This window comes from Thunnus thynnus, chromosome 10, assembly GCF_963924715.1.
Source record: "Thunnus thynnus chromosome 10, fThuThy2.1, whole genome shotgun sequence".
Lineage (NCBI taxonomy): Eukaryota > Metazoa > Chordata > Actinopteri > Scombriformes > Scombridae > Thunnus > Thunnus thynnus.
In genome coordinates this window covers 30,281,267-30,300,347 of record NC_089526.1, presented here as the reverse complement: position 1 = coordinate 30,300,347, position 19,081 = coordinate 30,281,267, and the positions used below count along the sequence as shown (strand labels likewise).

General features: G+C 41.1%; 1 protein-coding gene across 1 annotated transcript; it reads left to right on the top strand.

Moving 5' to 3' along the window:
- On the top strand, window positions 1–18,382 carry pomgnt2 (protein O-linked mannose N-acetylglucosaminyltransferase 2 (beta 1,4-)). Its single transcript, XM_067602466.1, has 2 exons — window positions 1–291; window positions 14,524–18,382. The coding sequence occupies exon 2, from the start codon at window positions 14,612–14,614 to the stop codon at window positions 16,412–16,414; it is 1,803 nt and encodes a 600-aa protein (XP_067458567.1). The 5' UTR covers window positions 1–291; window positions 14,524–14,611; the 3' UTR covers window positions 16,415–18,382.
- Window positions 18,383–19,081: the final 699 nt, after the last annotated feature.

Sequence of the window (19,081 nt, the reverse complement as noted above, 5' to 3'; positions counted from 1 at the left end):
ACAGCAGAGTGGAGTCGGTATCCAGGCAGCTGCTCTCTCTGCCTTTCTGACAGCTAGGCTAGCTTGTAAACAACACCAAAAAGCCCCGACGGTGTCTGGGAGAATCTAATGACTGAACACACAGCTGTTTTTACTAGTAGTCCCCGTGTCCGTGGGTATTCTTGTTTTATATCTTCTGCCCCTGCTCCGGCTCGTCTCTACAACATATTGAGGCACTGATGCTGCCTAAATGAGCTAACCTCTCAACTGTCTTCAAAGACAAAAGCAACATTTTTTTTTGTTGTGACCAAGGTAAGAATTATTCTACTGATAATTACTTTTATTTGTTTGTTCTGGAACAAATACGAGTTGTAGCGATACAATTCTGTTAGTTTGACTGTCACAGGGCTTTGCCTTTGCAGGTGTTGGTATTTCAGAAATGAGTGTGTCCAGCTGCTGCCTCGTAAGCTTCCAGCTGACATACGGTATAGTTCAAAATATGTTTATAGACGTGTGTATAAATGTACCAAATCTAGCCCGGAAAATTGATTTAGTAAATACATGTCGATGTCCACTGACTTCTTGAATGTTTTAATGTCGTAGACCTTTTAAAATGTAGTTTTAAAATATACTTTGAATTAATTTTTGATTAGATGAATGAATTTGTCAGCAGAGCATAGCTTGGAAGGACACATTTCCAGTGTGCAAATAGAAATTCTGAATGAATATGAATTTATTGTTTTCCATACATTTTAGTATAGTTTGACACATTTGCAAACATATTCCAAAGTACAAGTAGTTTTACATTTACAATACATGTAAACGTGTTTTTGCACCATAGGTAGATGCGTGATGAGGTGGTCAGTAACAGGGTGGGGAAAGCTGATCTTCACTAAGCAACCATCTATAACACTAAATATTAATATATATTATTATTATTATATTATTTCCATCCGTTTTCTATAATGTTTTCTTTAACTTGAACAGTGTAGATAAACTCTAATCCATAGATTAAAGATGTATGAGTTGACTTTTAGTGTGTGTTTCTCCCCTGCTACGTTTAATTATGCGTCTACCCAGCTCTGTAGTATGTATCAGTAATATGTAATGGTGATGTTCAGGGCATAAATCTAAGACAAATTGTGCCATATTGTAGCTGTACAGTTTGCGTAAATGAAAACAGACTGATAAGTTTACCTTTGTTGATTAGAGGTCGTCTTGTCTGCTCCACAATCATACCAGTGCTGCCAAAATGAAAATACCATAATGCCGCTTGTGTGGTTTTTAGGATCAATCAACTCCCGGATGAGATGTTATTTCATGTCCCTTCTTCATTTTGTCCCGTCCACAAACAGATGTGTTAGGTTCTAACACATACAGCCAATGGACCAGATTTAGGAAAACTTAAGAAACCACAGTGATGTGGTTTATTTTAATCCTCCTGCCATCCAAATGTAGGTCTTGACCCCAAACTTGAGAAAGGCTGTTGCACAGTCTGATGACGCCAGACGCTTCTGATTGGATGTATTTGCCGTAACTTAATGTGAAATCTCGTCAACAAGATAACGATATTGTATGCAGTTTGATTTCATTTGTCAATTTCCTTTGTTTTCTCTGCCCTCTTTCCGGGTCTCTGGGTCTGTGGTGCAGACCCGGAGCTCTCCCCATTATACTGTCACTTTGATCTGCATTTCTGCTCATATGTTTGGGAATAACTAAAAGCCATTTTGTGCAACTTCTCACAAAACTGAACCGCTGACTTGTGCAGGAAAAAGTGAATTTGGATCACCCTCTGTGAATACTCTTGCATTTGCAAGGGGAAAGTGTGCTTGCAGTCTCGCCTCTAAAATAACTGATATTCATGTATTTCCACATCCTCTAACTGCCGAGCAGAACTGACTTGCATGGCTTTTCAAAGTGTCATAGTGGATGCACTGACACACAGTATGTGGTTCCGTACTTTGTTAGAAAACAGATTATGCATTAGGGTAACTCTTAAAATACACTTCTGCACATAAACGTCTCTGCAGGGAGATTCATACTGTGAAAGAGCTTTTTGGGCCGATCGCAGCTCACAGAGGCTTGCGGAGGCAAAATTTCTGGCAATGACTTCAATACGGAACCAAAGGAGGTGCATCCAATGACTGTTGTCATTCTGGGCTGTATCAGTTTCTACATGAAATTCTACAAGTGACTTTTTGTTTCAATTTCTGCAATGGCCTTCCAGTTCTGGCATTTCATTGACTGTTTCCCTGATATTATTATTGGTAAATGTAGCACATGTGAGTGCTATAGGGTTGCAGATATTCATGTGCAGGCCAATGCAGGCTCACAAATGTGCAGCCATTACCCTTGAAGCTAGTTAAGGCCCCAGCAAACAATGTATTTTCTAAGAAATTTGAAACCCATGCATGTAAACTGAAATCTCATGAAGCTGTTATGAATTATGTAGGCTATAATTTGAAGCCTTTTCAATACTAGTGATCCAGCTAAATGATTTGCAAGCTCGTGGAGACTTGCACTGTCTAAAGATTCAGGTTTCTTCCTGACTTCATTTTTTATTTGGCCTTCCTGAGGTTTCAGACACAAGGGAAATACGGTTGCCAAAGGCTTCATCCCAACTAGAAACTGTCCATTCAGATGCACCAGTCATATTTGTTCAGGTAAAATACATCCATTCTCTGTGTTTTTGACACCGAAACAATTGAGGTTTTTAGAAATGGTCTCGAGTGGACCGATCTAACAACATCACTCTCCTGTTTTAACTTTGCAGAGTAACTGTGCTGAATTGTGTCTGTCCCACACCTTACCGAGATGTTGGCTGTGAACAGTTTTTTCCTTTTTAAAGGCTCAGCATGCTGGAAACGAATTAGGTCTCACCTGTTCCTAATGGCTACCCTCAAAGGTGGGGCAAAAAGCCTGGCATCTAGCCTGCTCCTGGGTGCATTACGCTGCCTCCCAGATTTCATTTTCTTTTTTCAGACATTCTCTCCTCAGAGACATTCATTCATCTCCTCAAATTCTGCAATTGGAAATGGGGTTTCAGATGCTGTTAGATGATTGGACAGGGAATTCATTGGAACCTTACTGAAGCCTGTAGCTGTTCTCTTATTGTTAGAATATTTCACTGTGGATTCAATAACAAAATGACTAAAGTGTGGACCTAGTCAAAGTTATTATAGACCAGTGCACTAGTTTTGAAGTTAAAATTTAAACTAGCCTTGCTGTTGAAAGCTTGCCAGATATATTAGCTTGCCATTCTTTCACTGGTTTGCAGTGCCATGGGAGCAGGATTTGTAATCATACTAATAATAGTATAATTATTAGATTAAACACCACTAGAAGGTTCTGAACAAGTTTCCTCCTCTCCCTCAGTGTCCTTCAGAAATTTTAACAGGATGAAAATCCCTCCAAATTCTCATGTTACCCAAGAAAATGGACGAGAGCAGCAACTATAGAGCTTGAACACTTGCAGACATCTTCGGTTGTACATCCACTCTTTCGCCTTCTATTTCCGTCCCTTTCTGGAATATTGCCTGTTGTCCTGGGGCAGTGCTGAAGTGCTGTGCTGCGGTGTTTTTAGAGGATGTCCTTCTCACTTTGTTCCTCTTTGTCTGTCTGTCACTAACACACACACGCGCACACACACACAAACACACACCAACACACACAGTCTGCAGATTGTCCAACGTTTCTCTTGTGTCCCTTGGGAGAGGAGACAGTACAGTGCATTACACAGTCCTGGCTTTGTATCCTCTGTATTTCAGAAGGCATAGTAGTTCACTGTTAGCGAATGATATAGAGAAGGGTGAAAATGTTATTAACTAGCAGGCTATCAATCAAGCGAGTAATCAGTCTCAGTTTGCAATAGGCGAGTAGTGAGACATGTGACGTGTCAAACACAGACTAGGGGCATTTTCTGACATACTCACTGCCAGTCATTATGAAGCAGCAAGCCTATTTTCACCACTAGACTGGATGGCATTGCACTGCGTTTATGTAACAGAACAATGGCGTGCGTGAGTGTGTGTGACTGTGTATGCCTGTCTGTCCAAACGTGTTTGAGAAAGAGATGCAAAGTGAGAGAAAGGGTATGAGTCTTGTCTTTGTACAGCCAGATAATGGCTGCTGGGCCATTAATTCTCCCCAGTGCCACACTGAGCACCCAGCAGCTTGATCCAACCTGACAGGCCACATTTGGTCCAGAAATAAAGATGACGAGAAATAAGGACGCATCATCACGGCCAGAAGAGATCAGCAATCAAGTGGCCAAAGGGAAAGAAAAGCAGGTAGCGGCAGGAAGAATAAGGAGCAAAGTGATACAGTTTTTGCACTACTTTTCTTTTTGAATGTGTATTTAAGAAGCATGACAGGGATCTCGGAGGTAATTCGGAGGGGGAGAAATGTAGAGAAAGAGAGAAGGTTAACTCCAAAGATGGGGGGGACGGTGAGTTGCAAGGAATGATGAACACCAGGGAGCAAATGAGCAGCGACAGCACAGGGCTACCGCCACCACTCCCCTCCCGTAGCCCCCTCAGCTTTGGCTTTCCAGGATTCTCATTAAAATGCATTAGACTCTCTAGGCTGCCCTGCGCCGCCTTCCTCCACATCATCGGGGTGCTTATCATCTCAGAGCAAACAGATATGCTAACCAGTAATACTGGGGAAGCTGTAGCTTCAGTGTCAGCCTCGAAGCCAGCGCTGAGAGAGAGGTGACTGACAAGCGCTTTATAAGGGGAGTATGGTGGTCTTGAATCGATTTTATTGAAGATTATCAAGAATAAAATGGTGAAGGAGACATGACAGTTACAGATCAGTGGGCTTACTCCTGAAGTCCAAAGGAAAACAGACACTCAACAGTAAGATTTACACTGATGAACATGTACAAATAAATGATGACCCTAAAGGAGCTTTCAGACAGGGAGCTGCTACCATTACAGCTGCCCAGTGATGCTGGCATTCCTCTTTGAATGTGCGGCAGGAGAAGGCAACTCTGCTGCTGAGGCTACAGGCTACCTCCAGTCCTAACAACCTGTACCTCAGGCTACAGATTGCGGTGATACATCTACTGTAATCTCATCATGCAGCTTAATAGAGTAGCTTGCAAGTAAAGTGAAGACTATATAAAATGATTTATATTGTAGATATAGCTTATGTTGCTTATGTTGTTGTTTTTGTTCCAAGAGCAATTGATTGATGATTTTGTACACTGCTGGTGAAAAGGTGTATAATTCAGGGTACTTGGATGCCAGGAAAACTTACTCCTATATTGTTTTTCCTATTCTGGTTTCTGTGGTTGCCATGTCAGGCATAAGTTAAAGTATTGTGAACTGCGGTATCAGCAGCAAATACCATGGATGTATCAAGAGAACTGGATACAGCGTTGGAGATGGGGCCCCATTCATTCCTATGAAAGGTGCTCAGTGGTGCATGAAGTCAAAAAAGCCATTTCTCACTGTAAATAAATTTCCCGGATGAAAACATGCTGGGCATGCTCTATGGGTCCCATGCACCCATGGACCATGCTCAGTAGAGACTTCCGTCAGATGAGACGGCTAACTTCTGGTTTAGCCCTCCGGCTAACTTGAATGGGAATAAAACAATAAATTGTATGACACCCCATTCACCCCTCCTCTCACTTGTTTCTATGTGTGTGTGTGTGTGTCAACCCTTGCAAGCTAGCGAGTAGCTTTGCTTGTTAGCAAACAAAACAATGTCCCAAAAATTAACGTGAATTTGGACAAAGTAGCACACCATTTTTGTTTCCCAAAGGCAAGAGACAGCAGAAGGATCTCCAAACTAAAATATAATGATCTTCTCCTCCTTGGACATTTATCCACACCACGTGATCAGTTTATGTCACATGATCTTAGTCTGGGAAACATCCACTGAGGAGTGACTGAACCTAGCAGCTGGAACCCAGACCAATCAGAAAACTATTGAAAGGGTTTAGATGATGACTTTCAAACACCTCAAATATTAATAACAACTACAATGCAGAAGGAAAACCAAGCATGAATCAGTAAAGGATTGAAACACGCTTCAATCGTAACCTTCTCTTCACCTTAAGCACAACTGATTTCATTGGATAGTTTGACCCTTGTTAGACATGGACTGAGGAAAATTGTAATTTGGGTCAGTAAAATTGGGTTTTGGTTGAGGTTTCTTTTTGCTTTAAGACAACAATACTGATATGTTGTTTACTTCTTAAGTCACAGCAGCACTGGTTTCTTCAGTGATGTGGAACTGCATGCAGTCTAGGCTGTTAGGAGAAAACGTCTAATGAAGGTTCAGTATCATTCTAATGATGCAATTATGTAGTGTAAGCCTGTAACTCAGCGTCAAGCCAACAACAGCTAGATTCTATGCAAAGGACAGGAAACTTTACTGTTTTTGTCATTTTGTAGCATCCATTTACCATATCTCATACCTTTAGCATAAACTTGGCTGTGAATGTTTAAAGTTTTGTTTGCTTAGTTCTACTTGGGTTTAAGGGCCTTTTCACTCCTGAAAGTCAGAAACAAGGTTCATGTTTTTGTTACACTGTATACATTTAATCTGGCTAGTTTTGGTTTCACATTGCAATTATATGAGCACACTAAAGAACTTGACATGACATATCTACGTCCTGTCATCATCACCTGCGTGGGCTGCGTCTCCCTATACTTGACTTCGATTGGCTTGTAGATGGGCGTGAGTCTGACATTACTGTGTTGTCAGTTCGGGGGTAGCCTTCTATCGCCATTTGAATTGATGGCTAAAAATGAATGACAGTTTCTTTATCCTCCTCTCTCCTCCTCTATGTGCCCTATGTGCACATAAAGGACGATAGCCTACCGGAAAAGTCCAAACCATCCAAAAAAATGTTTTCACGCTAGAAACAAACTGAACCCTGGTGCAGTTTGATCCAGACCGAGACCACCTCTTTTCGTCAGACCAAGGTTCGGCTGTTTGGTCCAGACCATTGGCCGTGGGAGGTTTCACACCTGTAATTTTGGTTCGGATCAAACTGAAAAGTCTGAAAGTCTGGACCAAACGAGGTAGGTGTGAAAGGGCCCTAAAACTCTAGAATAAAACAAACATGCTTTTATGCACACACACAAAATAGTTTTGCTCTACAATCATGTCTTATTTGGAGAATATATTTTCTACATCACTGCATGTATGTTTGCTACTTCATGCATACTCTCAGGCAGCTAGAGGAAAAGTACTATACATGTAGGCGGATTGCCTCCAAGGTTTATTAGGCAGAGAAATCCAACTACAGAAGTGCTTATTTACAAAAAGGTTGTGTGTTTTCTAACTTGCCTGGTAGCTTATGTGGTAGTTCTCAACTATGGCAGAGTGGTGTGCAGCGGAGTGTGCACAGCTCTGGTTTTGAATTTTTATTTGAATGTTAAGAAAATTAGTGTCAAAACTCGTGCATGAATTTCATCATAATGGAATCAGCCTTTGACAACCCCCGACCCTTGCATTTATTAAATCTCTTGTAATTATTTGCCTGCTAGAAAATGATAGTACAAGTCAAATGTTGATGTAACTAGGCTAACTGGGGGCTGAGAGCTGTGTTGTTGCCAGCTCACACAGCTGTTGTTCCACAGTGAGGCTATGGTGCCTTTAGAAATAGTAGATGTGGATCCTGACTTTTGATAATTCAATTCAGTACAGAAGTGCACACTATTGAAAAAGGTTTTATTGCTTTAATCAAGACTTTTAAAGCTCCATTGATCGCTATTTTATATTATAATTAAATCAAATTACCACATGTAATGTGAAAAAGATGCTTTGTAGTGATTAACCCACAGAAAATGATCAACTCTGCAGCTCTGCAGTGTTTTAGCCTCTTTTAGCTAATTGTTTTTGGAATAATTGCACATTTACTTTATGCTTCAGTCTCAATGTTCTCATCAGATGTGTTTCCAGCAGCAGGCAGCTTCAGCAAACAAGCTCTGATAAATCAACTGTATACCAACTGCCCAGCACCAATATGTTAGACAAACTTAGTGAGTTGCTGGTAATTAAAGTTGTACATTTGGCAGCTAAATAGCCAAATGTTTTCTCGAGAGGTTTTGAAGACCAAAACAGCGCAAAAAGAGAGAGAATATTGAATTGACATTCAGCATGTTGCAAGATACATCACTCCAGTGGGATGATAATGTTGCTCTCTGTCTGCTGGATGTGTAAGTAGGCATGTTTGCCAACATGTTAGCCATAACAACTGTATGTGTGTCATATTTTGGACTGCCCCCTCTACCGCCTAATGGCCACAAATTGATTCATGCAGCTCTAAAGCAGCACTTGGGTCCACTTTGTTTAAACTGTGCATGGCCTCATTAATCTGAGACTGCTGTCTACAGCTGCAGCTCCACACACATCACTACTAAACCACAGAATTAAAGGATGTAAAACAACCAAGGGTTGTGTTTCATTTTTAGTTCTCAGTGGGTGCTGTACTCAGTCCTGACAAGGATTCAACACTTGTTGGATACTATCCTGTTTTTTTGAGGCATCTGTTGCAGAGGGGAATTTAATGTAATGCCATCAATGTTCATGCAACATTTCACTGAGATCCTGGCTTGTCCAAAAAGAAAGAGTACTTACATTCTTTGAAGTAACTGGGTTTGTATCCGCTTTCCACATTTAACCATCTTGTAAAGGAGAAACCTAGTTTCCTCTACCAGTGTTAGGGATTGGAAAATCTTTTTAGATTTTTAGCAGGAAAAGCACAGCTGGAACTGCTAACATTAACAATGGCTCACTTCCATTCACGTATCCAAGGAAGCCATACTGATTAACCATCATGCACTATACCAGGGTCATGAATTTGGGAAAACTAAATGAGATTAAGCCATTAAGCCATTAATATTATTACTTGCACCCACGCTTTTTCTGCTTTGACGTGTAAATATGTCAGCTGTGAAACATCTCTTTTCTGTTGGAGAAAGCAGATTTTGTGGCGATGGATACGCCCAACCAGGTCTCCAGCAGGGTTGGAAACCAAAAATGCATGTGCACAACAAAGGCTTTTGCCACAGTTGCATAGTGAGAAAAAACATGTGGTCTCTTACTTCAGAGTCAATCCAAATGCTATAACCAGGAAGAACTCCACAGGCTTATATTACTAATACACTGAAAATTTGCCTGCCTTACAGTAGTTATGAATTATTGCTGGGGAAAGGGGAGTAATCTGATTTACTGCTGCATGTAAACATGAGTTGTACAGCAAGCAGGTAAACATGTTCTCTGATTTCCTGCCTTAACCTAATTTCTCCAAATAACCTGATTTCTTTCTGAGCATGTAAAGGTAGTGAGACAGAGCACACATCTGTAGGCCAGCAGCCAAGATCATGTACAAGTACAAGGAAGTACATGTACAAGGAGCTAAAAGTAGGGCTTTAATTATCTTTAATATTACCATTTATTTTTTACAGAATTAGTTATTAAAGGTTTTTGATTAGTATCTCTCAAGAGTTTTCTCTCATTTATTGCTTAATTCATGACTATGAGATGGAGGAAATATCAGAATGAAGAGACTTGGACACAGAGGCAGTTGGTTACTTAACAGCATACACACTCAGAAATAGAATATGGATATGAAACCATTCCCCAGTGTTAGCATAGCTCAGGAGACGGATCTCAGCTCACATTTGATTATATTTGGAACTGCTGTGACCTTTTGCTAATTTGAACATTTTTATTCTCCGGCAGTATCTTGGCTCACTCTTTTACACTGCTGACAGGATAAAAAAGCCACTTGTCTTCAAGGTCAGTTTAAATGACTACACATGCGCACGCATAGATCGGATTCAGGAAAATGTCGTCATGTTTTAGGCCTCGTTTAGCCTAATTTTGACCTGCTTGTTCTAAATAACCTGACCAGAACCAAAAAACAGAACAGCTCACAGTGTCCAGGTCTCTGTTTATAGCCTGTAACATGTGGTGATGCAAATGAGGGCGTTTTGTGCGTGCTGTGGTGTCTTGCAGTCGCTTTGACATTTCGCAGCTTTCGGTTTCTTGGCACAGGCAAATTGCAGAGGGCATTCACATGCATCCCTGTGGGAGCCAGTGTGCAGCGAGAGGGATTAAGCAGCACTGCTGGCACTGTGAGCCTCGCGCTGCCCTTGTCCTTGTGGACTGAAGGAGCATGCAGGATGCCTAATGTTAGCCTCGCTAGCAGCCTCCTCTTCACACTTCATTTCACTTTATTTTGGCTGCTGTGTCAGCATCAGGGCGATACTACAGTATCTTTGTGTATGGTGCTTTGATTCACATCCACTGTGCTTCTCCATGACATTTTGTCATAGGGAATAGCATTAAGCTCTCTTTATCGGCTTATTATGCAGCAAGTGATTTCTGAAGGGACTGAAGACAACCCTTTGGTAGTCTTTAAGACCTGCATTGCTTTCTCTTTTGAATTTAGTACATTTATTTGCATATAAATAATTGATTTTTCTCTTTGCTGTTCGCATTTGCTGCTTATCCAGATTCACTTGCTTCTTCTTGTATAACAGCTTATCCAACAGCATATGCTTTTTCGTACAACAGTATTGAAGGTCACCAATAAAGCCTTTTATTACTGTACCTGACTCAAGGCAGTTTCACTCGTAAGGTTAACAGTGAAGGAGTTGTCAGGGTCCATGGCTATGGAATGGCTTCCAGTCATAATTTTGTAAAGACTGGCCTACAGTTCAGACCTAAAAAAAAAAGTAGAAGTGGCCATGGTCATACCAAGGACACTACGCATTAGTGTGTACATACAGATAAAATGACACAGTCAGCTCTCATGCAAATGAGGAGGGCACAGTGCCACATCAGATAGAAGAAAATGTGCTTTTTTGTATACGTGTCCTGCCTTATTTTACTGGAGATCAAAAACAGTCTCCCTATGTTTTACTTTTTCTTGGCTTTGTTATCGGTAATTTCTTTGTAATAGTTCCACTTCTGCAACACCTTATTCACGCGCATACATGTACACATACATGTGTTCCAAATGAGCTGTCCAAAGCAAGCTACCTGCTAAGGCAGTGTGATAGTATTATAATTATCTTTGCCATACTGTATGTAATGCAATTATTGCAGATGTGTAAATAGAGATGCTAGAGTATTTCAAAACTTTTTAATCAGATTTTTTTATTTTTATTCAAGGATATGAACACAGATGCTATATAGACATTGAACACACCATAACATACCTGTTAGAAAATATAGAACATACCACCATACCAATAGCAGCTTACCCTCAGCCCCTTCTACCCACCCTTCAAAAGAAAGAATAAAAAAAATAAAAAATAAAAATAAAAAACCACTCACCCTGGGACCTGTAGAACTGGTAGTGCAGAATCATTGGATAATCAAGGATGAGCACAGTGAATGTGGATCAAGTACACAACAGGCAGCAAAAGATCATGACAGTTAAAGGAATCACACAAGAGACTCTTCAATGCTTCAGCTGCTGTGAGCCATATATCCAAATTCACCTCTTTAGCCCCATTTATATGAGCTGTTGATAACTTCAAGGCACTGCAATCATTTTCTTTGCAGCTTTTAGACCTGAAGGCACTGTAGGCTTCTGATATTTAGGGACCCAGAGCAAAGAAATGTCATTCAAAATCAAAACTGGTATGGTCGCAGGTACTGTCTCTGAAATGAGAACTGTCAGTTTGGAAGGAACATCCTGTCAAAATTGGGAAACAGACGGGCATTCCCACGTCGTGAAGAAATGTGCCGGGAATATTTAAAGAGCACAAGGTGCACAAGGCCTCACCGATAACTTTCATGAGATAGAGCTTGTAGGGGTCAAGTAAGTTCTGTGTACAAAATTATAATGAATCTGTTGATGGATGGGATTCCGAAAGGCCAAATTAATATTAGCCCATACCATGCCCCAGTCAAAGTTATGCTCCAATAAAATATTAGTATAAGGTGGACACCATACCTTTACATCCTCTTTTTGTAACAATCAACTCATGAAGTGGATGTATGGGCAAAGGGTGCTGCCATGGTAAACCATGTGCCTTGAGAGCTGCCCTAAAGGCTCATTTATGGTAGGTCACTCAACACTTTTGATAAGCAGTGCTCAATAGAAATTAAAGAGTTGCGTGACGTTTTCAATTTATGCTTCAGCGAAAGGTTTTAGTCGTCTCCATGGTAACTAGATGCTATTTTCCAGCCAACTTGGTATATCATCCTGACCGGGACTAATGAAACAAGGACATTTCAAGTTATCTAAAGTTACAGACCAAAATATCAATAAGGAAGTTCAGTGAAAACTACAATCTCCATTTTAGCACCACTGCCCAATCACATTGCGTGACAAAATATGACAGTGTCTGTGACACAAAATTCTCCAGGTGCGTGATATGAAAGGAAAGTGCAGAGTGACACTTTTTTCTGTCAAAATTACATCATTTCTATTGAGTGACACTTATCAAAAGTGTCAAGCAACCTACCATAAATCAGCCTTAAGCTGTAAATATAAGAAGGATGTGCCGGGCAAGTTGAAGAACCTGGAGCAGTTGAGTTATAATCGGCCCAAACCGTAATTGACATTGCCTGTTAGAGATATTCACAAACAGGACATCTGCGAGAGACCAAGAATGCACCATTCCTTCCTCCAGTGTGCACCATGAGACAGCCGCTTGAGGATCAAACCATGCGACCAAATATTCCAATTTTTTTTTTAAGATATTTGTTAAAAGTAAACTGATAATGAAATGTCCTTAGATTAACTCTTAATAAAGTACATAGTCTAATGAACCTACTAAAATACAAGAGAAAGCTTTGCTGTTTTTATTTGAGAAGATAAATATTAATTGCTTTTCTTTTTAAACCTTTGGATCAAGATTGTATTGTGCGTGTTGTTATAAGCCTCCCTTCACCACACTAGACATAATCTTACTCATCCTAAATCATTCTTATCAATTCTGTGACCCTTGCGTGCCAGCGTGCACCCTTGATCCTGCCCATTTCTGTATTTTAAGCATGCAAACTGTCACTACAGCTGGTTTGTAAATCAGATTATTCCATTTTTATGAGCAAGAACAAACCTCTCTTCAATCTACAGCCCATAGTCAGTGAAGTCTACTGAAACATTCAGTTCATTTTTAATAGTGAAGAAAGTCACATTAAGATGTAAAATGCTGGATTTGTCAAATACTAGCTCTGTTTTTATCTTAAAGTAGATGATAGCTGCATGTTTGACATTCAGAGTACAGCAGCAAGACTTATGTTTTTTATGCATTCGCATTTTTCTCAGTTCTCTGGTGCAGCTGAATGTTGCTGCATTTTGAACTGTCCATATTGTGCCCATGTGTGTTCACTGAGTTTGATCACTAAGAGTGACCCTGTTGCAAGTGACATATTGTACTTGCTGGGATGTCAAAAATAGCCCAGGGACTCTGCTTGGCTCCTGCAGAACAGAGAGAGAGTGTGCAAGAAAAAGGAGCAGTGTAAAGACAAAGAATGCAATAACTGGGGAAGAAAAAAGCAAAAATGCAAATCGTGTAAAGCAGAAACTGGGAATAGAATGAGACGGTGTGCAAGATAAAGGGGAGTATTAGGGAGAAGTGAGAGCAGTGATAGAAATATAGTGAGGTATGGAAAATTACCCAAGAAAGCGAGAGAGAAAGAAACAAGATGTGGTTAGAAAGGTAAAAATTGAAAGACAAGAGTTTATCTACATGTTGCCAGTACAGGCACATGTCAGCGTGTTGTTCATGTCTGCTAGTATGTGTGTGTACGCCTTTACTCCTGTCTTGATTTGATCTGATTTAGTTAACTTTCCATTACAAAGCCAGCTTCAAAGAGGAAAACAGTTGCAAAATTCAATATTGTCAGATTATGGTCAGACCATGTCATCATATCACCAGATTATCCCTCTCACTCCTCTCAGCTGTGTGTAGGTGTGTGTCGATATGTGCATGTGACTCATGCATTTGTAAAAGTGAGGAATAAAGCAGCAAGTAATTAATTTATCTGATAACCTTTTCTTGTAAGTTCATTAAGCTAGTCCTCAGATGGGTATTTAGCATGCTAGTTGCCTCGTGTTTGCAGGCAGCTGCTGGCCGTTAGCCGTTGGTTTGATTTAGAGTCTCTCAATGACTCACTTGTTCTTTCAGTATGCAGATGAGTAGAGTTGAGAGGAATACTCTCGTTCTTTTCTCTGTGCTTCCTCACAGTCTAATTTGTCTTGACATATCCAGGGAGGGTGACAGGGGATGTAAGGTTAGGAAAATGTCTCATTTGTTCGCCAAGGTAAACAACCACTATTCCCAAAGGTGAGAGCTGAAACCTGCTTTGATGAATCACTGGTTTGTATCGTTTACATAAAGAGCACTGCAGCATTATAGACCCGACTATTGATTTGTTAGTTACATATTAGCTCTCTTTTGTGTCTCCTGAACCGGTGGCTTAAGAAAAACTTATGTCTTCTATTCTTTTCCCTTCTTTCCTTTCTCCCCTCCTACCCTGCCCTTTTCTTTCCCTTCTCTCCTGTGGCCAACCCCTGCTCCACCATCTTTTGCTCTCTCCTCTCCCCTTCCTAAGTCACTGCCTGGCGGCGGATGTCTCGTCGCCTCCCTCTGAGGTCGGAGGCCAGTCGGAGTCGGGAGGTGGGTCCTCAGCAGCAGCAGTGATGCGGGCTTCAGTGGCAGGCTGCAGGATGAGCGTGGGTGCACTCATTAATGGGCTGCTGGTCTCTGTGGTCGCAGCTTTGCTTTGGAAGTACTCCAAGCTGAGTGAGCATGCTGCCCTGCTGGAGGAAGAGCTGCACATGACACAACAGTCCCAAGAGCTTTCGCAGGCCCGCATCGACTATCATGTCGCCCTACAGGCTCTCCATGAACACGGCACCCGCATGGTCTGCACCGGCAAAATGCACACCGACCGCATCTGCCGCTTCGACTACCTCTGCTACTGCTCGGAGGCAGAGGAGTTTGTGTTCTTCCACTCCAATTCCTCTGTCATGTTGCCTAACCTGGGGTCAAGGCGCTTCCAACCTGCCCTGCTGGACTTGTCCTCAGTAGAGGATCACAACACCCAGTACTTCAACTTTTTAGAGCTCCCAGCTGCTGCTTTGAAGTTCATGCCCAAGCCTGTGTTCGTACCGGATGTGACACTGATACTGAACAGATTTAATCCCGATAACCTAATGCATGTATTCCACGATGATCTACTTCCAGCCTTCTATACCATGAAACAGTATTCAGACCTGGATGATGAGGCTCGTCTGGTGTTCATGGAGGGCTGGGGTGAAGGCCCGCACTTTGACCTTTACCGGCTTTTGAGCAGCAAGCAGCCACTACTCAAAGAACAGCTTAGGAACTTTGGAAAGCTAATGTGTTTTACCAAATCTTACGTTGGCTTGTCCAAGATGACTACTTGGTACCAGTATGGATTTGTCCAGCCACAAGGGCCCAAAGCTAACATCTTGGTCTCAGGGAATGAGATCCGGCAGTTTGCTGAGGCTCTGATGGAGAAAATGAACATCACAAGGTTAGAGGAGGCAGACAAGGATGGAGGGAGTGTTGAAGATGAGAAGGAGAAGAAGGATGAATACATTGTTGTGTTCAGTCGTTCAACAACAAGGCTGATACTGAACGAAGCCGAGCTAATCATGGCGCTGGCCCAGGAGTTCCAGATGAGGGTGGTCACAGTTTCTCTAGAGGAACAGTCTTTCCCCAGCATTGTCCAGGTGATCAGTGGTGCTTCCATGTTAGTCAGCATGCATGGAGCTCAGCTTATCACCTCACTCTTCCTCCCCAGGGGAGCTACTGTGGTGGAGCTGTTCCCCTTCGCTGTGAACTCAGAGCAGTACACCCCATATAAAACCCTTACCTCCCTTCCAGGCATGGATCTTCATTATGTTTCCTGGAGGAACACTCAGGAAGAGAACACTGTCACCCATCCAGACAGACCCTGGGAACAAGGAGGCATCGCTCACTTGGATAAAGAGGAGCAAGAGCGAATACTGACCAGCAAAGATGTCCCCAGGCACCTGTGCTGCCGGAATCCAGAGTGGCTCTTCCGAATCTACCAGGACACTTTGGTAGACATCCCTTCCTTCCTGGAAACCCTCAAGGAGGGAATGAAGACCAAGCCCAACTTAAAGAAGTCCAAACCAGCCAGTACAGTCCATCCGGGTCGGGTCAGAGAAGCCCAGTGTCAGACTTCAGTACAAACCACCAATGAGGCTAAACTCACAGTCTCCTGGCAGATCCCATGGAATCTGAAATACCTGAAAGTAAGAGAGGTGAAGTACGAGGTGTGGATCCAGGAGCAGGGAGAGAATACCTACATGCCTTATATCCTTCCCCAGCAGAACTACACTTTTTCAGAAAACATTAAGCCCTTCACCACCTACCTGGTGTGGGTCAGATGTATCTTCAACAAGAACCTCCTGGGCCCCTTTGCAGATGTTCTTATGTGCAGGACCTAGTGCAAACACCTTGCCAGTTTGTTGCTGTGCAGTTTCTCATGAAAGTTGAGTCTTGTTTGTTCCAGACAATCAAATTGGAACAGTGGACCGGACAAACTGTAATCAGTTTGTCCAGTCGGGGCTGGTAAATGTAAAATGGCTTGTTTCTATAATCTGAGAACAAGATATTGAACTCTTGCACAGTGATGTTTTCTTGCCCAGCACAGAGAACAGTGTGATGGGTACCACAGGGCCAGAACTCAATGGCAACAGCCATTAATGAATGGAAAGTATATCTCTTGTACCTATGAAAGACAGAAAGTGCTATATGATACCATGTCTCTACTGATAATACCAGAATTCAAATCAGCAGATTTATTTATGTGCAGAATAATATATAACATGTTTTTTAGTATTAGTCAAAACACTGATTCTTTACCTTTTACAGTATGCAATGTAGCTTTTCTGTGGAGAGCAAGAGAAATTTTAGGATAGCAAGGTTTTTTATGTTTTCTGACTTGTCCAGTGTCTACCGTGTGTGTGATACCCATGTGGCATAGTTAATTACCAATTGTTTAATTACATACACCATTATTTGCAGAACCTAGCCAAAACCAAAGCAACCTTTTTGACATTATTTTGCCAATTGTCATTCATGCCAAATTACTTTCTCATGTTATGGATATTTCATACTTCTGTCTGCAAAGAACAGTTTTAAACCCTGTCTCTAAAAACGTCGTAAAGGAGTTTTGTAACGGAAGTGACAAACAGAAGAATTTCTTGAAGGCCACAGTAATCAATGTTTTTGACCCCAAAAGCACAGTTATGTGTAAATTCCTAATACCTGCTTGAGCATTTTATGATGAAAGATACAGAGTTATCTTAAAATTGTTCCCTTATGTGTTATAAATATAACAACACACTAGAGTTTGTTTCCACAGCACCCAGCCACAAATAATTTACATCCGTTTTACTGCATAAATAAATTATTTTTGTCTAATTGGCACTAATTACAACAGTGATCATTATAATTTTCTGTGGAGAGTAAATCTATTACGTCAGGCTATAATTAGTGTAAAGCAGTTTCCCTCCTGTAAGCAGCTATGCTGCTGGACAGTCGGATTTAACTGCCTTGTGTAAAAGCATTTTCATTAAGATAACAAGATATGTTGCTGCATACAGTAGGATTCCACTGCCTTGTGTAAAACTGTTAATTAAGATAAAATTCCCAGTTACGTGTGTGTTTGGTTTTCTCAAAGGTTTTCTACAGTGGCTGATAAGAACAAGTCTGCTGTTGAATTTTAAACTAAAACAACAGCCGTCCAGAACTGGCTGTTGAAGATACTGTTTTTGTGTCATTTGCTGATGAAATTCTGCTTGTTGGTAGCTAGCTAGACTGCAAAAATGTATTTATTTTTTTAGACACTTGAAGTGGAGATGACAGTAAGTGGTAGTAGAACTGTAGGAAGAGATGGTTTATGGAATGGCACAAGTTAACAATACACTGCCACCAACATATTGTGTAAACCTATTGTGCCATTGTTGAGACGATGTCATGTACTTTTTCTTGTACTTTATACCTATGACCAGTCCTCTAAACATTACAATAACCTCTTTGTAGTGTTTCGACTGATGGCCATTAAGAGGATCATTTTCCTTTGCCTGAAATCAGAATCATGGACTTGGCCATGTATCACTTATTTCAGTTTTTTAAAAATGAAGTTCTGATGCAGTTCTGTTTGTCAATGCACGTTTAAGAGATTATGTTTGAGCCACTGTTGTGTGTGCTGAATGTGACGTTTTAGATATGTATGTGTTCGTACTGTCTGTTAAATTTCTGTGTGCCCCTGCCCCACCTTAGCGGGGACATCATACTGTATGTGTTGAGTGAAGTGAGAGTGTACAAGTTGCTGTTTTCTACATTAGCAGATAGTTGGAGTTTCTTTTTCAGTAACTGTGATTGAATAAAGAAGCTTATTTCTTACAGTATCTGTTGCATCTTGTGTGTCTGCTTAATCAATGCAAGTTTTCTTTCAGGATTTAATCATGCAATTTTTACTGAATTGTAACAATTTTTGACAGAAGAGCATATATTACAGGCATGAACATCACAAAGCAAACAAGAAAAAAGGAGGCTGAAATATTAAACACACTCCAATAATCAAAAAAATAAGCTGTTCTCATTACCTTTTATCTTGGCACTGAACCTTTCTATTGGAAGAAAGAAAAATTCTCTGTGTCATTGTATTGGAGTCATTTTTTTCCCTCTGATTCAATTAAATACTGTAAATTGCATTTGCTTGCTGAGAGAAGCTTTGATTTGTCTAAGGTTTCTTCTTAAGGTTGCACGTCAAATTAAAACTGCCTAGGTCAATCCCTAATGCAATGCAAGGTAGTTACAATGGTCAGTTTCTTAATACACTAACTGGATCTGCTGGGTGTCAATATTGTTGATGTGAGGTATTCCTTGCAGCCTAATGTAATATATAAAAGGCTGGAATGCCAGCTGGATGGTGCTGGCAGCATCCCTGGGACCCTGGACTCCAGGGGTTCTGAAAGCTCCAGTCATACTGTATTCCAAATGATTTGTGCTAATGAAATTGAGATATTTTAAGTCAATTGACCACACTGCAGATTTGGGGCCAGGTAGCACATGGAAAAACGACACATTTCACAGAGAATGGGAGG

Excerpts from the sequence above, each read along its gene's own strand:
- pomgnt2 (XM_067602466.1), top strand. The coding sequence starts at position 14,612 with ATGCGGGCTTCAGTGGCAGGCTGCAGGATGAGCGTGGGTGCACTCATT.